The sequence below is a fragment of the Trichomonas vaginalis genome, chromosome I, assembly GCF_026262505.1.
Source record: "Trichomonas vaginalis G3 chromosome I, whole genome shotgun sequence".
Taxonomy (NCBI): Eukaryota; Parabasalia; order Trichomonadida; family Trichomonadidae; genus Trichomonas; species Trichomonas vaginalis.
In genome coordinates, this window is record NC_067203.1 from 11,317,051 (window position 1) to 11,338,397 (window position 21,347).

At 35.8% G+C, this 21,347-nt stretch overlaps 8 protein-coding genes and 9 pseudogenes across 17 annotated transcripts, besides 2 other annotated features; 10 read left to right on the top strand and 7 right to left on the bottom strand.

Moving 5' to 3' along the window:
- Window positions 1–1,320: 1,320 nt before the first annotated feature.
- Window positions 1,321–2,623: a mobile genetic element.
- On the bottom strand, window positions 1,401–2,527 carry TVAGG3_0968420 (annotated as a pseudogene). The gene has a single exon. A coding segment is annotated over exon 1 (1,127 nt).
- Window positions 2,624–3,375: 752 nt separating the features above from the next.
- Window positions 3,376–21,347: part of a mobile genetic element that runs on past the window's edge.
- On the top strand, window positions 3,469–6,659 carry TVAGG3_0968440 (annotated as a pseudogene). The gene has a single exon. A coding segment is annotated over exon 1 (3,191 nt).
- Window positions 6,734–7,460, top strand: TVAGG3_0968450 (annotated as a pseudogene). Its single transcript has one exon. A coding segment is annotated over exon 1 (727 nt).
- On the top strand, window positions 8,676–9,212 carry TVAGG3_0968460 (protein of unknown function, DUF4106 family; the record flags this gene model as incomplete). The annotated part of the gene is made up of 1 exon (XM_051253613.1): window positions 8,676–9,212. One exon carries the CDS (start codon window positions 8,676–8,678, stop codon window positions 9,210–9,212), a length of 537 nt encoding a protein of 178 aa, XP_051079187.1.
- TVAGG3_0968470 lies at window positions 9,217–10,019 on the top strand (annotated as a pseudogene). Its single transcript has one exon. A coding segment is annotated over exon 1 (803 nt).
- Window positions 10,048–11,283, top strand: TVAGG3_0968480 (uncharacterized protein; the record flags this gene model as incomplete). Its single annotated transcript, XM_051253614.1, has 1 exon — window positions 10,048–11,283. One exon carries the CDS (start codon window positions 10,048–10,050, stop codon window positions 11,281–11,283), a length of 1,236 nt encoding a protein of 411 aa, XP_051079188.1.
- On the top strand, window positions 11,681–12,097 carry TVAGG3_0968490 (annotated as a pseudogene). The gene has a single exon. A coding segment is annotated over exon 1 (417 nt).
- Window positions 12,113–12,571, bottom strand: TVAGG3_0968500 (annotated as a pseudogene). Its single transcript has one exon. A coding segment is annotated over exon 1 (459 nt).
- On the top strand, window positions 12,788–13,480 carry TVAGG3_0968510 (protein of unknown function, DUF4106 family; the record flags this gene model as incomplete). Its single annotated transcript, XM_051253615.1, has 1 exon — window positions 12,788–13,480. The coding sequence occupies one exon, from the start codon at window positions 12,788–12,790 to the stop codon at window positions 13,478–13,480; it is 693 nt and encodes a 230-aa protein (XP_051079189.1).
- Window positions 13,492–13,950, bottom strand: TVAGG3_0968520 (KilA, N-terminal/APSES-type HTH, DNA-binding family; the record flags this gene model as incomplete). The annotated part of the gene is made up of 1 exon (XM_051253616.1): window positions 13,492–13,950. One exon carries the CDS (start codon window positions 13,948–13,950, stop codon window positions 13,492–13,494), a length of 459 nt encoding a protein of 152 aa, XP_051079190.1.
- Window positions 14,329–15,270, bottom strand: TVAGG3_0968530 (organellar and viral DNA polymerase type B; the record flags this gene model as incomplete). Its single annotated transcript, XM_051253617.1, has 1 exon — window positions 14,329–15,270. One exon carries the CDS (start codon window positions 15,268–15,270, stop codon window positions 14,329–14,331), a length of 942 nt encoding a protein of 313 aa, XP_051079191.1.
- On the top strand, window positions 15,697–15,897 carry TVAGG3_0968540 (uncharacterized protein; the record flags this gene model as incomplete). The annotated part of the gene is made up of 1 exon (XM_051253618.1): window positions 15,697–15,897. The coding sequence occupies one exon, from the start codon at window positions 15,697–15,699 to the stop codon at window positions 15,895–15,897; it is 201 nt and encodes a 66-aa protein (XP_051079192.1).
- TVAGG3_0968550 lies at window positions 15,992–16,494 on the bottom strand (annotated as a pseudogene). Its single transcript has one exon. A coding segment is annotated over exon 1 (503 nt).
- TVAGG3_0968560 lies at window positions 17,217–17,799 on the top strand (annotated as a pseudogene). Its single transcript has one exon. A coding segment is annotated over exon 1 (583 nt).
- TVAGG3_0968570 (uncharacterized protein) lies at window positions 17,832–18,025 on the top strand (the record flags this gene model as incomplete). Its single annotated transcript, XM_051253619.1, has 1 exon — window positions 17,832–18,025. A coding segment is annotated over one exon (194 nt), but the record flags the coding sequence as incomplete, so codon positions are not given.
- Window positions 18,573–18,836, bottom strand: TVAGG3_0968580 (uncharacterized protein; the record flags this gene model as incomplete). Its single annotated transcript, XM_051253620.1, has 1 exon — window positions 18,573–18,836. One exon carries the CDS (start codon window positions 18,834–18,836, stop codon window positions 18,573–18,575), a length of 264 nt encoding a protein of 87 aa, XP_051079194.1.
- TVAGG3_0968590 lies at window positions 19,305–21,114 on the bottom strand (annotated as a pseudogene). Its single transcript has one exon. A coding segment is annotated over exon 1 (1,810 nt).

Below are 21,347 nucleotides of genomic sequence, written 5' to 3' on the forward strand. Positions count from 1 at the left end.
TTTTTGTTGAATCAAAATGAGTAGTTCAGGCAATAAAGCCGAGTAAAAATAGCCTTCATATCCAAAAAATAACCTTAAAGAAGAGGATGTAACTTTCTAACTCACATTTTTAAGACAAAAAGTGTCACAGCCAAATTTTTTTTTAGAAAGCATGACAAGTTCAGAGCAGCCAAAAAATGAAAATTGGTGCAATTACAGTGACCTTAAGCCAATTAAAGTATTCGAATACCCAGATCAAGCATCAAAAATTATTTGGAGTGTCAATTCCAATAATATTATACAAATTTCTTCACAAATTATCGAATTAATAACAACTCACAAAATATCTATCCAAATGGCGCTTTATTTGATTGATGTTTTTTCACAAATTCGTGTGAAAGAAATGAAATTATTTTCAGAACTTTATCAAAAGATAACAAACAAATTTTCATGCATCATCCAGCCGAAAAATGAGAAATAAGCGACGCTTCTGCATTATCAAGGTTTCAAATTTGAAAACTTCGAACCCAAAATGAAAGAAGAAGAAATTCTGAAGTTATATTCAACAGAGTCTCCTTTATACTATATTGCATGGGATAAAGTAGATGATCTTAAATCTAAATTCCCAAATCTTGATATTAATGAAAGAATTAATAATATCACGCCACTTGATTGTTCAATTAAATATGGCTCAGAATTGTGTTTCAATTACTTGAAAAATTTAGGAGCTAAATACACTAATAACCCCGAAAAATATGCTGTTCAAGGCGGAAATAATAACATTTTTATGCAAATGATAGAAGAAGGTAAATCTTTTGATAACATGATTAATATAGCATTGGATTATCATATCTATGAAATTGCTGAGTATCTTAAATCAAATTTTGGACAAACTCCAAATTCAATAGCAGAAAGCATGCATTATGGAAATTATGATGTTACATCTTATTTACTTACTAATAGAGAAGATATCAACAAAATTTATGATCTATTTCATTTCATATTTATCATTGTTTTATCACATTCTCTTTCATTTCATATTTATCATTGTTTTATGAAATTATCTTTCATTTCCTATTTATGACATTCTCTCGATATTAATGAATGCCCTCTTAGTATTGCAATCCATGCGAATTCAATAGAAATTGTCCAATTCTTAGTTGAGCATGGGGCAGATGTTAACATAAAACTTATTCTCTTTCATTTCATATTTATCATTGTTTTATCACATTATCTTTCTTTTCATATTTATCATTTTGTTATTTGATTATCTTTCATTTCATGTTTATCATTTTTTTATGACATTATCTTTCATTTCATATTTATCATTTTTTTATCATATAGGGTGTCCAAAGGTGTGTTTAGCACAAACCTGAATACTGCGAATAGAAATAAACAAGTTACATATATATAAAGTTTATTTAAATATAATCACCATTGGATTCAATCACGCGTTCGCAGCGATCGATCCAGGCTTGAAAAACACGCTTTAAATCATCATGAGAAAATTGCTCAAATTGCTCTCTTACAAAATTTTCAAGATCATCTGGACTCGCGAATTCGCGTCCTTCAGCTCTCTTTTTTAGCGTGCCGAATAAATAAAAGTCAGAGGGTGCAATATCAGGTGAATAAATTGGGTTTGGAACAACTTTGACATTGTTTTCCAACAAGTAATTCATTACCTTATGACTTTTGTGAACTCTTGAATTATCAAAATGAATTGCAAACTTTTGTTTTTGTTGTTTGGATTTCTCAAACTCATCAGAATTGATAATTTGAGTAAGAACATTGTCAATTAGATACTGAGCATTCATCGTATTAGGTTTTTGAAGAATATCAATTGCGATGATGCCATTCACGCCCAAAAAACCGACAACATCATCATTGGTGTGTCAATTTTTTTCTTCGGGAATGTTTGCGGATTTTCATCCTTCGGGATCCACATGATTTTGGCTTCTGTTGCATATTGAAACCAAGACTCGTCCCCTGTTACTAAAAAGCGAAACTTCTTGGATTGATACGCACCCAATATAGAGAGGAGCTCTTTCGAAGATTGGACTCTAGATTTTTTTTGAACTGAATTAAGGTTGTGCGGAACCCAACGTGTATACGCTAGTTTATAGTTCAAATAATTGTGCAGATAATAACTGACTGTTGTACGTGGTATCTTTGTCATCTCCTCTATCCTTCTGAGTGATGCTCTTGGGTCTTCATCTAGCGCTTGAAGAATTGCTTTGATTTTTCTTTGATCCGGCGATTTTTTGTCAATTTTTATGATGGGCGCCTTTTTGTTCATGAAGTGATACATCCTAACATGATACGTTACAGTGGAATAGCTAGGAGCATCCATACCGAAGCATTTTACCAATGTCTCGTAGATTTTTTACAGTCTTTGCATTTTTTTGCAAGAGCGAGGATGTTTTCTTTATGATTCATTAAAAAAATGAAAAAAAATCCCGCCAAAATTTCCCGCGAAACCGCCTCTTGTCTCAAAATTCATTTTATATCCCGGCATGGCGCCAAAATACAACATACTCATCATATACATATATTCATATTTTTTATTATATATTTATAATCAGCATATATCTCCTTTAATAGTCTCATATAGAGCGCTGTGCTAAACGCACCTTTGGACACCCTATATTATCTTTCATTTCATATTTATCATTGTTTTATCACATTCTCTTTCATTTCATATTTATCATTGTTTTATCACATTCTCTTTCTTCTCATATTTATCATTGTTTTATTGCATTATCTTTCTTTTCATATTTATCATTGTTTTATTTGATTATCTTTCATTTCATGTTTATCATTTTTTTATGACATTATCTTTCATTTCATATTTATCATTTTTTATCATATTATCTTTCTTTTCATATTTATCATTGTTTTATCACATTCGCTTTCATTTCATATTTATCATTGTTTTATGACATTCTCTTTCATTTCATATTTATCATTGTTTTATGACATTCTCTTTCATTTCATATTTATCATTGTTTTATTGGATTATCTTTCTTTTCATGTTTATCATTGTTTTATAAAATTCTCTTTCTTTTCATATTTATCATTGTTTTATGACATTCTCTCGATATTAATGAATGCCCTCTTAGTATTGCCGTCGAAGTGAAATCGATAGAAATTGTCAAATTCCTAGTTGAACACGGTTCTGATGTTAACATGATACTTATTCTCTTTCATTTCATATTTAAAAAAAAAAAAAAAAAAAAAAAAAAAAAAAAAAAAAAAGGTAGTGGGGCTTCCAGGGGCTGCGCCCCTTCTAGCCCATAAGAAATTTTGCCCAAGACCAAAGAGGAGGACCGTAGGGGTGTGTGTGGGCTTCCAGGCGCGTTGCGCCCTCTAGCCCATAAGAAATTTTGCCCAAGACCCAAACTGACAACACTTTGACCGAGTAGTTTTTTGTGCTGAACAAAAAGTGTCATATAAACATCTGTCAAAAGCCGCTTTTTAACTTCACTTAAAATGCCACGTAAGCTACGTAAGAATATACGTAAGAGGAAGGGAGCATTGAAACATCCAAAAGTAAAACTGACACCACAACAACAGTTGCAACAACAAATGCTGAATGACCCCACTATGTTGCAACAAATGTCAAGCAATCCTATGCTTTTAAACCGAGTTGTTGGTGCACAGAGTGGAGGTTTAAGAGCGGCACTTTTAGCGAAAATGGCAGGCTATGGTGGAGCTGCAGACGGAACAGCCTATAACCCTCAAAGTCAAATGAATTTGAGTTCACTCAAAAATCAAATAACAGATGTCAAAAAGTCAAACATAGACATACAGAAGCAAATAAGTGAAAACGAAAAGAAACTAGAATATGACAGACACACAAAGAAACTCAATGAGTTAAACGTAGAGAAAAAGAAGAAAGAAGAACAACTGAAAGAACTAAGTACAGAGGAATATGCGAAAAAAATGTCAGAAAAAGCAGCAGAAGTAGCAAAAATGGAACAAGATGTCATAAATTTGAAAAACCATACTACTCAATATAAAGTACTGAAAGATGAAGAGATAAAACAAAAAGCCCTGAAGACATATATGGATAGCGATGAGTATAAAAAAGAAGTTGAAGCAAATGTAAAGGCAGAAAAACTTTTACAGTTGCAAAACCAAACCGTACAGTATGAAAACTTAGCACAAGAAAGTAAAAATAACGACGCAGCCATGCAAAAGGCAATGAAAAGCGCAGAATATATAAAAGCTAACAATGACTGGTTAGATGCCCAAGCCAACGCTAAAGCAGCCCAACTCATAGGGTCAATAAGGACAAAAATACAAGCGGATGAAGACAGTTCAAATGAAGCTTTAACAAATGCTGACTTTAAGAACGCCTTCGAAGCTCTTCATAGTAAGGTGAAACAAGTGAACGACTTCTCATCTGGAAAGAAACTGAAGTCTGAAGGTTTCGACAAAGAGTTAAAAGAAGTAGCACAAAATATGACGAAAATAACAGATGCAGCAACGAGACAGGCAGTTCAAAGTGCCTATGACGCCGTTAGAGCAACTGTTGTGAAAAGTCAAGAAAAAGAGTTACAACAGACCAAAACAGACCTAGTAAATGCTTTCTTAAGAACGAAAAGTCAGGTAGGACATTACGCTGCAGATGGAACATATGTGCCAGCTGGTGGAATTTATATACCACCAAACCCTCCAAGAGAAGCACCTGCACCAGGACTACCTAAAACATTTACATCGTCACATGGACACAGACACAGGCATGCACAACAACCACCTCCACAACCAGCACAGCAACCAACAGTTCAAAACCCTGCACAACAACCAACAGTTCAAAACCCTGCACAACAACAACCACAAACAGAACAAGGACATAAAAGAAGTAGAGAACAAGGAAACCAAGAATTCTTAAAAATGCTTAAAGAAGAGTGTGGTTTCCCAGATACTGTTGACTTTAGTGACAGATATAAAGAAGCTATTGGAAAGTTCAAGGATGGAAATACTGACCCGAACCTATTTAGCTTTATGGCTCAGCACCAAAACGGATATAATCTCAAACCTGGAAAATACAAGCTCGCTAAGGGATATGATTTAATAGCATATCATCCAAATGACATGGATGAATTTACTCCGAGATATTTGATGTCAGAGCTAAATGACAATTCAACTTTCGTCATGAAACGCGTAAAAAATAGAGACGGAACGAAAGAACAAAAGCTTATGAATGCGGATGACGTAGATAGGGAAATTGTTGAAAACGGTCTCGGAATATATGAAATGCCAGCAGATGAGGTACAAGAAACTCCACAGGAAGAAGTTCAGATACAACCAGACATGGAAGAAATAGTTCAGCAACAACAGCTAGAAGAGCCTGAAGGAAACGAACAAGTCCTTCCTTTGGAAACTAACTTCACAGAACTAGATGAAGATTTGGAACAGCCGAAAAATCTTGACCCTCAACAAGAGTATGCGGAGAATATGGAATATTTCCAGGAGTCTAAAAAAAATTCGGCTGACATAGTAGAAGAATATCGAAAAATGTTTGCCGACATACAAAAGACTCCAACACCAGATGAAAATATTCAGCATAGAATGGAAGAACTGAAAAAAAATGTACACAAATACAACAACCCTTTTTACTTACGAGCATTTAACGTTCAATCTTCGGATGAACTCGGTGAAAATAAAAGGTTAAATTTCAAGAAAACATATAGAAATGAAACATTGTTTAAAGTTCATTCAGAACCTAACCAAGATGGAAACAAACCTACTTTTGTTTCTGCAGACGATGGAACTACAATGAGATGGGTCATAAAGCTAATCCAGATAGGTGGTTCATAAACTTACAACCACAATTCCAAGAAGTTGTAGACGCAATGGAAGTCAATGGTGAACGAGATATAGCTGGTATTTTAAGCGCGGCTTTAATGCCATTGAAAGATATGAAACATGCAGATATTTTGGACCAGTATGAAATGAACATGGCTGATGGAAATATAACACCTGACGTTCTAGAACATTTATCTCAAAGAACTACACAGAACCATAGAGATGGTATATTTGGTGAAGAGTTTAGAAAGAAAGTTAGGGAGAGAGAAGGAAGAGAACCTATTGTACATGACCTTGCAAACGAAAGTTTACAAAATGTCATAAAAACTTACTTTGCAGACAATGAACCGAGAAGGGATGAATATTTAAGAAAACTCAAATGGACAGTACCAAATGAAATGTTAGTATTGAAAAACATGTTCCTTGACAAAATAAAACCAACTACAGAAATAAACGACGCAAGACTGAAAGATTGGGTAAAAGCTTTCCCATTCACAAAAGATATAGTTGGTAACATGGAAAGAAAACCAGAATGGCTACAAAAACATATATTTGGAAACGAGCATATTCCATATGGACAAGCTCTGTTTGAAGAGCTTGAACCAGAAACTCAGGAAAGAGTCATGCAAACAATACGCAAAGACTCAAATACAGACTATGACAAACTCTTTCTAGGATATAGGTTACCTGAGATGGGCGACCAGAGCCAAAAGGCAAAAAGGACATGGGAAATTTGCAACATACTAGATGAACATAATGCAAAGATGCAACAACTTCAAGCAGAGGGCAATGAAGGAAAAAGAAGAGTTAAAAACTCAGTCAGGAAGAAAGTAAAGCTTGGTCCACGTGGGTTCTATTATGACATATAAATCCAACTATTCTATATTTTTACCCATATGAAATGTACGCCGCTCAGAATATAACGCCAACAGTTTTGGATGCCATGAACGGAAATGTTTCCGAATGGTATATAACGAATGCGACAATGCCATTAGAAGGTCAGAAATAGTTCCTGGAACTTACGAATATACAACTGCTGTTTCTTATGGAAATGTAGGTGAGTTTGGAGAAGGTTCTTCAACAACAGTAGATATTGCTTGCGACAGGTTTCATATTATTTCTATTGACAACTCATTCTTATACGTGGAACAAGACATTGAAATAAAACCTTCTGCCAAGTTGTCTGACAAGAAAGGTTGCAATGGAATTTTCTATGTCGGATACCAATATGCTCCAGAAGTTTTCATGGGATATAAGATATATTCTAACTCTGACTTAGTTCAAACAGTAACATGGGCAAACTATGAATGGTTCGCTTTGAGAAACTCAGTACAACCACAAGCTAGAGAACAAACAGACCAGTATGCAACTATTGAGAAAATAAGAAGACTTGACCCTAACGTTCCAGGAGTTTATGTTGACCTTTCTGGACAAAATGCAGCAGCAGTAACCAAAGTAAAATTGAAACTTAGAGTTCCTTTGTCATCTTTCCTCATCTTCAGGTTTTTAAGATACTTGCCAAACTGGCAGGAAAAATTTCTATCGAACTTACTCCAAGCAAAAATAACTTAGTCATTGCACCAACACAAGACCCATTCACTCTTACAGAAGTAGTGGGAACAAATAAAATGTCATTCGCCGACTTTTGCAAAAACAAAGTTGACTTAGACTTTGGTTTCTCAAACCTCAACACTGAAGTAAACTATTATTTCAATGCTGCTGGAGATGCTTGGGACCCAGTTAAGTTCACATGCGAAAAATTTGAATGCAAGAGAATAGAAAGCAGACTTGCAGTCTATATGTTGGACCCAGATATTTCAAATGCTTTAGCTGCCAAATATATTGCAGTTCCACTTATGTTCCCTATACACCAAATATCTGTCAAAGACTTTGCAGGTGAAGTTGGAAACCAAAGTGCTGACCCAGGTGCAAGAACAGATATTGCCTTAACAACTGCAATGAAACATGCAGATACTATGTTTGTACTGTTCAGACGAACTATAAATGACTATTCTTGCTTCTACAACCCTGGTATTAAATACCATATAAACATAGATGGCAAATACTATCCAAGAGAAGAATATTCCACAGTTGAAGATATGAGGTCATACAACTTGACATTAGATGCTATGAACTTTAACAACAACTTCACAACAACCATTAACCCTGAAATGCAAAGTTCTATTATGCCATATGTGAAAGTATGGACCCATACAGGAGCTCAAAAACTCAATATACAAATGGAGACCGTTCAAACTTTTGGCTTGGCATTCCATTTGCTGACTCAGAAGACTTTATGGGTGGTATTTCAACTGTTGGTACAGTTCAAATACAATATACTGGTGACAGAGACGGTCCAGATGAATTGAAAGCAAAGAAGTTTACAAAACCAATAGCACTTTTCACGGAAGATGCTCTTTTGAAGATTCGTTCGATGAAACCTGCTGGGGCTCCTCAGATTGGTATAACGACAGCTTCCATCGAGCAGATTTTGGCAGCAGGTCAGTAAGTTGTTCTTGAACTGACTTCTCTCCGTCAAATATTGACAGTACGCCAGTTTTGATATAATATTGTATTATAAACTTACCTTTAGAAATATCGGTCAGTTTTGTTGTTATATTTTTGTCTGCTTCAAGAACTTTCACCATCTCGGTTATACCAACTTTCTTTGCTTTATGAAAATATTTTGGTTCAGCAAAGACTGCTATTCTATAACATTTTCCATTGTTTGTATAAAGAACTATTCTATCAATGAACTTGTATTGTTTGTGTGTGTAAACTTTGTTTTGCTTCAATTCGAAGAGATACTCAAATACGTCCATCTTTTTATTCTAAGTAAAATGTCATTTCCGAAAAATAGAAGCGTAAGTGTTTCAAAAGGTTTAATGGCGATGGCAGATGTGAAGTTAAATTCACCAACTCAAACAAACAGTCAAAGTGTTATTGTCAATGTCAAAGAAAGAGATGTTGAAATGGGGAAACCATACGAAGACCAAGATGGTATAACAATTGTTCCTGTAAAAGAACAACCAACATATCCTGAAGTTAGCAGAGACTTAAGTTCTGTTGCAGATATTCGAAACGACTACCAACAACTGAAAGACAAACTTCAAACTCAGGAGAAGATTTGTCAAGCTTTAAGTATAATGTTAAACTTGGTCGAACACAACCCTGTAAAAGTGAACTCATATGTCATCGCACCTCGTGAAGTTTTGAAAGAACTATTGAAACTTTTGACAGAGGCAGACGATATAAACATCAAAGAAATAGAACCCGACGTTAGTTGCTGTGGTGTTTCATATAATGTCATTGACAAGATATACGTTATGAAAGGAGGTGAAACGTTGAACTTAAAGTATAGTTTCCCAGACGTCATAAAAATATTTGACGACCACAACATTTCATTAAAATTTATTTGCTAAGTAAATGGCAGAAGACACAATGGTTTATACTATTACGACTAAAAACCCTGAGTCATAATTCTATAACAACAAACTTACAAAGTCCTCAAGGACGATATTGTAAACTAACTTTAAACACAATGACGACTAAAGCCTGTTTTGCTCTTTTGACACCAGAAGATTTTTTGTTGTGAATGGTAAAAAATACTCCTTTGAAGATACTTACTCAGATATACCACCAACAGGTTTTGTTGACTTATTTAATACTTTAAGGACGGATGTAACATGTGCTGCAACTAGAGCAGGTTTCATTATGTTTGGATGTCCGACTGAGTTTAGTATAAACGATATGAGCTATAATACAAACTTATATCTGGTTTTTACTACCAACAGTTTCCTATAACAGGAAAAGGTGTCATACAAGGTTTGTCTGTTCCATTGACTTTAAGTACACCTATTTTATATATTGTTTCAAACTTAGGTTCAAAGTGCTATTCGAATGTCGACAGAAACTACTATGACCAAAAGATACTCATGCGTATAAACAACACTTTCTCTGCTGGTTTGCCTATTGTTCATTCGAATGCAGAATTTTCAGCTTTAGTAAACTCAAACACTTTAGCAAACATAAACTTAACCTTAGTTGACGCAAACTTTGTTCCTGTAAAACTTTTATGTCCTATGTATTTGTCAATGACGGCAGAAAGTTTCGAATTGGAAGATGCAACTGGTGAAAGTATTGTACTACAAGAACAACTTCAACAACAAATAGCTCAAGAACAACAAATGCAACAAATGGAACAAATGCAACAACAAAGTCAAGAATAAAAAAAATATTTTTTTTTATTTTATAAAAATGTACAGAATAGACGTTTCAGATTTTTATGACTTCCAAGCGTTCAGAAATATGTGTCCATTTAGAGACTATAACAAAGCAGTCGAGAATTTGAAACGTTTAGTCATTTATGTTGACTCTGCCCCAGAATGTTATGTTATGAAAGAATGGGATGTTGTCTTTAACAAACCAAGAGCAACCATAGTTTCAGAACAAGAATGTAGACAGAAACTTAAGAAAATAAAAGTCGTACAAGTTGGTATGAAGATGTTAGATGCTTGGGATATCTTATTGTCAAAGTTAGAAGATTTTTCAGTTCGTGGTATAAAGTTTTATACACCATCTCCAAACTTCTATTCTATCTTCACTGGATATAAATACGAACAAGTAGAATGGAAAGAAAATGTTATAGAAGCTTGGTTAGACCATGTCAAAGAAATTATATGCAATGGAAACGAAAGAGTCTATGAGTATATCTTATGTTGGTTTGCAAACATCTTACAACATCCAAGTGCTAAAAATGAAACTGCTCTCATCATAATTGGAAAACAAGGAACTGGTAAGAACACATTCTTTACAGATATCTTATGCAAACTGTTAGAGGGCTATTCGAACCCGAATATGACAAACTTAGAAAACATCTGTGGCAAGTTTAACTCCTCAATAGAGAATATGAAACTTATAGTTTGCAATGAACTTCAAAGTATAGATACAACAAAAGTTTTAAACTCAGATGCTTTGAAGAGTCTTATAACAGACAAAGTTGGAGTTGTTGAAAGAAAATATAAAGACCAAAGAGTTTGTGAAAATGTTGCAAATTTCATTATGGTTTCAAACAATGCCGTTCCGATGAAGTTAGAAAGTTCTGACAGAAGATATGTAGTTGTCAGAACGTCAGATTCTCATATGCAAGATACAGAATATTTTGACGACTTAGCAGAAACTTTGACATCTGACTTTTACAACCACTTGTTCTCATATTTCATGACATTAGATATTTCTAAGTTCAATCCAAGACAAATTCCACATACCGAAGAAAGACAAACATTGTTAGAAGCAAACAAGAGTGTATATGAACTGTTTATAGATGAGACTAACTTTGAGTGTTTAGATGAAAGGTCATTGTACGATTCGTATAAACAATATTGTCAAGAGTATGGTTATATGGCAGCTTCTAAACGAACATTCTTGGCAAATGTCAAAAATCTTTTAGATGTTCAGAACGGCGTATATACAAAGAAAAATTTTTCTGAGTAAATTTTAAAAATATATATATTTTTATCCGATAGAAAAGATGACAGAAAAATTAACTTTTTACATAGCGCCAGACCCTTCTTGCCCACATCTTTTTAAGCCACAATATATAGAACTAAATAGAGAAAGCGAAATTCTACAAACAGAAGAAACATATAGAGACCTAGATAACGAAAATGGATATGCGCTATTCTGGTTAGATTGTCCTTATGAAATGTATGAAAAAAAGGCTTTATATGAAGAATATAGAAAATATTGTCATGAAAACGATATAAGACCAAGCTCTAGAGAAAAATTCTATGCTGGTATAAAACATCTTTCGAATTCGGAATGGCAATATAGAAAGAAATAATTTTTCTGAGTAAATTTTAAAAAAATATTTTTTTATCCGATAAAAAAGATGACGAAATTCATCTCAGTAAATAAGTACATGACAGAAGTCAAAGATAAGTTAGCTCCATTCGCTTATTTAATGTTTACTTCTACAATTTTGAAAAGTCTACATTTGACAAAATTTGGAACATTGCACCAGTTAAGTTTGCTGTTGTTAGAAAAAGTGGTGCAACTTTTGAAGACTTAGACATAGAAGGTTTGTTAGCAGTCAAAGAAAATTTTGACAGAAAGTTCTCAAAACTCGAAGAAGGCAAAGCATACAAACTTGTTATACCTTATGAACAAAGAAAGCAGACGACTATGAATATTATGAGTCTAAGATAGTTGAAGTTCAAGGTAATTGGGTAAAAAGATTTTAGAGTCTAAGCCAGTGTTTGCCCCTAAAGAGGAAGAGAACATTGACATTGACCCAGAAATGTTCTAAAAATAAAATTTTATTTTACATGTCAAATTTCTTTTTCTCTGGAACTGGTTCAGGTTCTTTCTTCTCTTCTACTTTCTTTTCTTTCTTTTCTTTCTTTTCTCTCTTCTTCTTCTTTTCTGGTGGAGTTATGTCAAATTTCTCAGAACCATATTTATGTAAAAGTTCTTTGTCCTTTAATAGCTCTTCTATTCTGTTTTCTATTTCATCTTCAAGAACAGCGCATGTGCCTTCTTGCATTCTAAGAACTTTTGTTGGACTTCATCTTTCCAATCGGCGTCATCTCTGTCAACAAGTCTGTCATTGACAAATTTTAAGACTGCTCTTGTAATGTTTTATGGTTCTTGTCATATTCCAGAAACAGAACTTTAGAACAAATTCACCTTTCTTGTTTACACTATGTAAGATTTTATGGTCGACAGATGTTTTGCTGTCGAAAAGTTTGTCTCGAATATAGATAGCGAAATCGCTAGACATTTTCAAAAAGATAAAAATTTTAATTTTTCTAAAAATATGTTAGAAAAAAAGTTTGCTGACATTGACAAAAAATTTGAGAATGTTTTAAACAAGAACAAGAGGAAGTTAGAAAATGCTCAGATAAACCCATACATTGAAAAGTTCTTATTTGCTCAGAATGGTATAACAGGTCTAATCGCACCACCTGGGTCGGGTAAGACTTTCACTTATCTTAAAATGGCTGCACAACAACAAGAACTAGATGAGAAGAACCCATTCTATGAGTTAGTTGTTATTTGTAGTACTTCTGGTCAATTTGACCAAACCGTCAATTCGTTCAAAGATATTATAAAGAAGTCTAAGTTAGTATGTATAAAGGATACTGAGTTGTTAGATTGGATAAAGAAGTACCAAAGAAGAGTTTTGAAGTATAATGCTATAAATGAGTATATAAATTCGAAGTTTAAAGACCCAAATGAGGAAATGCAGAGAATATTAGAGAAGAAACACTTCAGAAACAAACAGAAAGAGATAGAATACATTTCGAAGAAATTGCAATCTTACGATTGGAAAACGTACCCTCATAGATGTCTTCTTATCTTAGATGACTTTGCTTCTCATCCTTTGTTAAAGAATAGAGAACAAGATATGTGTCGAATTCTTAAGAAGCTCAGACACTTTAACATCTCAGTTGTCATTTGTGTACAGACAGCAAAGAGTTTAAGTAAGGATGTAAAGAGAATACTTACTGACATTGTACTTTTCCCTGGATTGTCCGAAGACGATTTCATGGAACTTATGAAAGAGTCCATGGCAGGTAAGTTTGACAGACATGAACTATGGGAGAAGTACAAAGTCATACAAGACCCTCATACTTCTTTCAGAATTCATATCTACGCAAACAAAGTTCAAATTGTAAAAAGTCAATAAAAATAAAGAGTTCATTTACTCTGCTTGTTTGAAGTTGTCAAAATACTCTGTATGTTTTTGTCTTTGGATTCAAGCTTGTTTTCCATCTCTTCACGTTCTTGTCTATGAATTTCGTCAAGAAGTTTGTAAACATGCCAAGCATAGCGAGGTGAAGCCCACATTGCAACAGCATTTACAAGAAGTCTATGTACATACCAACCTCTCAAACCATTTTGGCAATTTTTCACGATTTTCAGATAAAAAAGTATGTCTCGCTGTGCTTCGCTCAAAAGTTCTTTTGTCTGTTGGTTTTCAAACCAGTCTTGTGCTTGCTTTGTAGAACGAAGAGCATTCAAAATACTTTGCATTTGGTACATATCGTCTTTGACCGAACGAATGAGACGGAGTTGTTTGTTAAACTGAACCCACTCATATTCTTCATTTATAGCTTCATGGACTATAACTGTTGTTGTGTTCTCTGTTGTTGACATATCTGTCCTTACATACAAAATAAAAAAATAAATAAAAATAAAGTTAGTTTTATTTTTTCTATCTTAAGGAAATTCATGAAATTTCATACGGAATTCAGCAAAAATAATGTTTATGTTAGAATGTTAGATCTAACATGTTTTCTAACATGTTTTCTAACATGGTCTAAAACATACAAAACTCATGAAATTTCATACGGAATTCAATAAAAATAATGTTTATGTTAGAATGTTAGATCTAACATGTTTTCTAACATGTTTTCTAACATGGTCTAAAACATACAAAACTCATGAAATTTCATACGGAATTCAGCAAAAATAATGTTTATGTTAGCATGTTAGATCTAACATGTTTTCTAACACGTTTTCTAACATAACTATTTACAAGCGTTTTACATGGTATATGTTGCGATGGTTCATGACTCTAAACAATTTTGTAGCTTCTATTTCTTCTGTCAGTACATCGAATGTTTTAACGATACCGAAAGTTTCTTTATACTTCTTCTTGACATCAGATAGAAGGAAATCTTCTGCAGTTGGATAGTTTTTGTTCAGAAATGCTAACATGTCCATTTTATCTTCTGCTGGCTTTTCTGCTTCTTTCTTTAAGTCTGCATAGTCGTTTCGCATACGTTCTATCTCTTTGACGGAGTAGTTATATTTCCTAATTGCCGCTTTACATTTAGAACATTGCGGGTTCATTTTTGCGTTATATTCTGAAACCTTACCTGCTAAAACAACTAAGGCGTCAATGGTTTTCTTTAACTCAAACATAGCGGGTCTTATTTGTTCGTTCCATACTTTGCCTCTTCTATCTTTATCTCTTATCTGCCATACACATTCAGCAACTAACGAAACAAAGTTGTCGTAGGTCTTAAACTCCCCAGATTTATATATGTCAGAGATGTTCTTATATACCATGTCGCAATCTTTGTCCATAACCTTATGGTTGCAATGAAATCCTAGAAACTCATAATTTACCTTTCGTATGAACTTCTTTATTTCTACTGAGTCAGTTGGTTTCACTTCTATTTCGTCGAATTCAGGAATGGTTAGTTTTTGCTGCTGAATTTCAGGCAATTTGGGTAAATGGTCGATGAGGTCCTGCATTTCATAAAGATACTGTTCATTTGTTTCATCTTTCGCACTACAGTCTAAATTATTTGTTAAAAGTTCTTGCTTTATCTTCTGGATTTTTGTTTCAAAAGTATATGAAGAAGGAATGAAGCTTTTCATCTCTACCAACATTGACGTAGGATTCATGACTAACGAGTTTGGTGCTGTAGTTGTTTGAACTGTTGTTGTGCCGATTGTTGAAATCATATCTTTTATACAAAATAAAAAAAATAAAAAAAAAATAAAACTAATTTTATTTTTTATTTTTGGTGTAAATTTCATGAAAATTCAAGAGTTTTAGACCATGTTAGAAAACATGTTAGAAAACATGTTAGATCTAACATTCTAACATAAACATTATTTTTGCTGAAAAAGTGTCATTTTTTCATGTCCGATGACTCGAAGGTGCAACACTTCCAAAATACCGACGAACTCAGAAGAGCAGCATGGCAGTATGTTCTTGACAACTTCTTTGAGTTCTCCAGGTACACCTTGGAAAATGCTGAAGAACTCCGACACAGAGAATTTGGAGAAATTGCACTCCAATACTACATTGACAAACAAAGGGTAAACAAAGGGTAAACAAAGGGTAAAATAAGACTAAAAACTTAACGTTTAAAAAGTGACATTTTTATGAGCTCCGAGTCACCGAGAAAACTTGGTCAGATGTTAGCAGCTTACTTCCCTGAGGAGGATGGAAGCGTTACATACGTAAGGTTCAAAAACAACGAACCTGGAATTGCGTACCAAATTCGCAATTACATGACCATGGAAGAGTACGAAAGGTTCCTACAAGAGAAACCAGCTCTAAACAACTCAGAAAAGAAAGAATAAAAAGTTTAACTCGTAATTGTTTATTTTTTTACTTGTATGGGCAAGCTGCAAGAATGAAGTCGACTATCTCGGTCTTTGTCTTGACCAGTTGGACTGCTCTTGTAAGCACGTCTGTTTTGCGGTCTCCAGCTGGTGTCTGACCTTCGTAATTGCGCATGTTCTTGAGAGCTCCAACTGTAAATGATTGTAGGATGAAGAGTCTCTCAGACTGCTTGAGGTAGTCTTCACGGTCACGAACCGAATCTGTGGTACGAGTCGAATCGGTCGATTTGAGGGAAGAAGACTGAAAGCCTGTCGTCTTCCATAGGGGCTGTGCATAATCTTTGCGTAAGCGGTTCAGACCTTCTTCGAACTCTTGGTCTCTCTTCGATTGGATTGAGATTGGAATTGCTGGGGTGGAGCTTGCTGGAACATCCAAGGGTTGGGGAAGTAAGGCATAGGCTGAGGAGGGTAGTTCGGGAAGCCTTGTGGAAATTGGTAGTAACCTTGAGGTGGAAATTGGTAGTAATGGAGGACTTGCTGGAACTGAGGTGCAGGGGCTGGTGCTTTAGGTTCCTCTGGTTTGGGAATGGGCTCGGTTGGTGGGACGTCGGACATTCGTTTGTGGCTTAACCGTCGGACCACAACGATAAAAATCTCTGCTCCTAGCAGTACTGCTACTGACAGTAGCAGTACTTTTACTGACAGTAGCAGTACTTTTTCTGACAGTAGCAGTACTTTTTCTGACAGTAGCAGTACTTTATCGTCGAAAACCCTCTCAAATTTTCCTTTTTACTGCTCGTAGCAGTACTTTTACTGCTCCTAGCAGTACTGCTACTGACAGTAGCAGTACTTTTACTGACAGTAGCAGTACTTTTTCTGACAGTAGCAGTACTTTTACTGACAGTAGCAGTACTTTTACTGACAGTAGCAATGGTCGAGGTCGAACCTACCGACGAGGCAATTTACCTAATTGAAATTAACGAGCTTGTTAAAGACTTCCTCAGGCAGAATGTAAAAGGCAAGCTTGTTAACTGTTGGATAACGGGAAGGGCTGCCTTGAATCTCGAGACTTCGACTGGAATTCCAATTCAAATACCAGACGGGACAGCCTACGACGACATAAAGCAAGCAAAGAAAGAAGCTCTTCTCAAGTTCTTTGCCAAGCGTCCTTGGATACAACTTCCAAACAGAGAGAACCCTTTCCCAAGAATGAGCCAAATTCTCAAGGGTCTCCTTCACTTCTCGGGTCAGCCGTTCTACATAACCTGTGAAGGCGACATCCAACCAGTTCAGTAAACCTTAACGTTTAGAGTAAAAACATTTTTTTCATTTTTTGAATGAAGCAAGTTAAATTCGTCCCACACCAATCTCAATGGACCGATGAAGAGTTTCAAGCCATGGTTGAAGGCGTTGAGAACGACATAGACGGCGAACTTGAAGGAGCTCAAATCACAATTGCAACCAAAATTGCAGAGTCAAGGAACAGATAGCTCCACTTAAAGCTACCAAAGCTACTCTTGACCTCATGGATAGTTACCGTTTAGATGTCAAGAGTGGAATAAGACATTTAAAATTAAAACTTCTAAACTACGAAGCTATACTCCAAAAGTTAGCAGAAATGAGAAGACTTTACCAGAGCTACTTACATGTAAGGGACTTACCTTCAAGCAGTCCGACCAAAGATGAATTTTCTGACATTGTCCCAATTTTGTCCGAAAGTCAGCTCAGATGTTTGAACTGCTCCCAACATATCCAGAATATGAACGTTTGCCTGAACTCTTCCGCAATCTCAAAAAACGTTTTTTGGTTCTCATGTTCGAAACTTTTATCGGAAGAGACAACAAACGTTCAGAAGAAGAACAAGATATTATTTTAAACTTGTTGTATGACTTAACCGTCATAACAAGCTTTTTGAAGTAAAACCGTCATTCTCAAACCACTTCATTTTTTCGATGTCCGAACAAGCACCGAAGCCGAACACAATGGCAGATGTCCTTTCAATGTTGCCAGACAAGCGCCCAGTTCAAATTCAAATTTTGAATTTGAAAGCTCATCTGACAAACACCGTTAAGACTCTCCAAAGTAGTCTTATGGAAGAGATGACCAAGCTCAAAGCCGATGTCCTCATGAACCAAGCTTCCAATGAGAAATGCCTGAATGATTTGACGGAAACCTTGCGCATTTACGCGAGAGAGAACCGAGACCTTGCCAGACTCATCTACCGTTTCTTCGAAGAGATAGACGCCATCTGGAAGGTACTCGGAAAGGACAGAACCTCCAACACCGTAATTCGTGAACCAAATTGAAGAAGGAATTGTCGAGGAAGAAGAGAAACACGAAGAAGAAGAGGAAGAAGAAGAAGAGAAACACGAAGAAAGGAAGTTTGGGCAACCCTTGTTGCCGATGACACTTACGAAATTTCCCAACCCTACCCATACAAATCCGCAACAAGGAGACAGGCAAGGTTCTTACCCCAGTCCTCAACAACTTGGGACACTTGAACCTTAACCTTCGGAATCGCGGTTCAATCTCCATGGGCAAGCTTGTCGCAATTCAATGGGTTCCAAATCCCAAGAAGACGAAGGTCAGACACATTGACGGTGACAAGCTCAACAACCGTAAGGAGAACCTCGAGTGGTTCTAAGAGTAAAAAAATTTTATTTTAGGGGGAAACCCCGAGTAAATTTAGGTGTTTATTTGGATAAGTATGTGAAATTAAGGTCAATTTGCAAAATTAGTTCCCGACCTTTGAATTGGACTCTTTCGTCATCCCAGTTGCGTAGGAGGTCGTCCCAGAGGAGTTGGTAGATTTGCCAATCCAAGGACGATTTGTCCTCCCAGGCATTGAGGATGTACTGCTCGTAGAGTCTCATGACCTCTCCCTTGCACCAGACACCCTCTCCCTTGGAACGTAAGGCTTCTTCGAAGTGCTCGAATGCGATTGGCTGCGTGACCATCCGAAATGACACTTTTTGTCCGTTTGGTCAATGTTTGTGTCTCGTGCCATAGTCGACGAAAATACAGACAAACAGGTTATATATGAGTTTGAGACCAAGAATGGTGTAACTCGACCTGTCCGATTCAAATTCGAATAAAAATTTTTTATTTCATGCAATGTTTAACTATTTCACCATCTTCTTTAACACCCCAGTACTTTTCGATATTACATGAACTTCGGTGAAAATTTTGTCCAATTTGAATTGACCCATCTTTTCACCGACCATGCCCATTTCAATGAGTTTGTTGTACCCTTCTTCGTTCGTCATGAGTGCGTCAATGTTCTCATAGTAAACCTTCACTTTGGATTTGACTTCGGAGAAGAATTTGTTGTAGTTGTCAAGGACTGCCTTTGCGAACTGAGGGTAAGACCAATGTTCGACAATAGGTTTTAATGTGGTTACTAAGCCACTTTGACCTTGAGTGAATTCGTACTTCAAAACAAAAGGAGAAAACCTTTCAACAAAGTTGTCGACCTTCTCATAATGTTTACTCTTCATCTCTTGAGGTTTCTTAATGGAATATCCCCATGTCGAATTCATAAGCAATTTGAGTGTCATTGCAAGTTTGGGGTTTGAAGCTTTCCTAATATCATACAGTTGTTGTATGACTTTTCCAACTGTATAGTTCCTTCCTGGGAACTCACCATCTTCGTTTGGAATTCCAGTGGATATATTGGACGAACCTCATGTACGCAGCGTTAAGGTCGACATAGTATATCTTTTCATCTGAGTCGAACTTGTCGCAACCAATTGGTCCAGTTTGTGGAAATTCAAGTGAGTCTCTTATCTTCTGAGAAACTTCTCCTGTTATCTCATAAACATCGTCGAAGCAACCTGTTTCATATAAAACCTTCTGACCTAACTCAGATGCTCTCCAATACAATTTGACGTCAATTGGATGTCTCAATGGAAGTTTGTTTATAGCATCTTGAAGTTCTTGCAACCTCATTGGAAGTTCTTCTGGTTCAGGTTGGTATCCGAACAATCCAACTCCTTTTGGAATTGTGTACTTCTTTTGTACTAGAACTTTGTCTGGAACAACTTTTGGTCTTGCTAACAGTGAAAAGTTTGTTTCGTCTTTTGGTACAAAAGTTTCTGTCAGCTTGTCATCTGGAATTGGTTCCAACAAACCTTTCTCGAAAAGAATGTTTACAGCTCTGACAATGTTGCACTTGCCTTTTCCGAACAATGGGTTTGTAAGACTTTCGTTCAACATGAAGTGGTTGTGGACAATTACAATCTTCAACCATGGTAAGTCTTTGTCAACAACATAGTCGTCATGTGAAGAACCTTTAGCTGTAGGTATGTTGACTCGGATATTGACATTTGCCAACGGTGCAATTTTTGCCAATTGACCTCTGAGAATGTACCTTGTCTTCACACATGACTCAAGATACTTCATCTTCTCATCTGTAACAAGACCAGAGTTCCTGAGACATGTAAGAATACAAGGTTCATTGACAATTGTTTCAATTGAATTGTAAATTCCATACCTTGTCAAGTCAATGTCAGACTTATTTATGAACGGGAAGTATCCAGCATGTTGTCTGACTGCTTGAGGGTTAGGTTGGTACCATTCGAACTTGACACTTGCAATTCCTTCAATTGCATTCAAAATGTCTGAGTCGGAGTCAACCATTTGTTCTCTCTTTGTAGTCTTGAAAGCGTCAAGAAGCATTGCAGCTGTTGTGACATTGCCATGTGCATAGTAAATATGACCATCTAAATCTGTTACGGTCAATCTGAGATGTATCCTTTCTTATTTCCGTCTTGAATTGCAGCAAGTACTCCCATGAAGCTTCTTTGTTCTTTCCTTCGTCAAAGTTTACTGTAAAGGTTCGACCAGATGTAATTTGACTTCTAACTTCACGATACTTTTCATATGCATATCTTGTTCTTTTCCATGGGAGCATGTGTGTCTTCACCTTTTCCTTTTTTCCTTCTCAAAGGATGCAATTGTTCGTCATGTTTCCAGTAGAATCTGGCAAAGCCGTCGTGTCCTTCAACTTGAGGTTCACTAACATCGAAAGCATGTCCATAAGACGTTCTTCTTCTAACCTCTCTAGTCTGTTTGGATAATTGGCACGTGCTGTTTCCAAATCCATTTCGTAGGTCAGACCAGCCAGTTTGTCATAGACTTTTATGGGTCTTCCCTTCCTATATTTAAACTTCTTCGAAACTCTCCAACCATATCTTTGCAACTCTGCTTTTTTATTCTAGCAGATTTTCTATCCATTCTATATGGGGCATTTTTATAAAAATAAAAAAATATGTTTTTTTCTTTACTTTACATAACCGCCTGCTGCCATAAGTCTTTGACGCCAACCCATACCAGCTAATGAAGGTTGACTTGGTTTAGTTTGGAAACTAAACTTTGGTTTTGGTTTATCTTCAGTTTTTGGTTTTTCTTCTTCTATCGTTTTTTCGTCACTTTTCGGTTCCTCTGACTTTACTTCACTTGCAGAACAG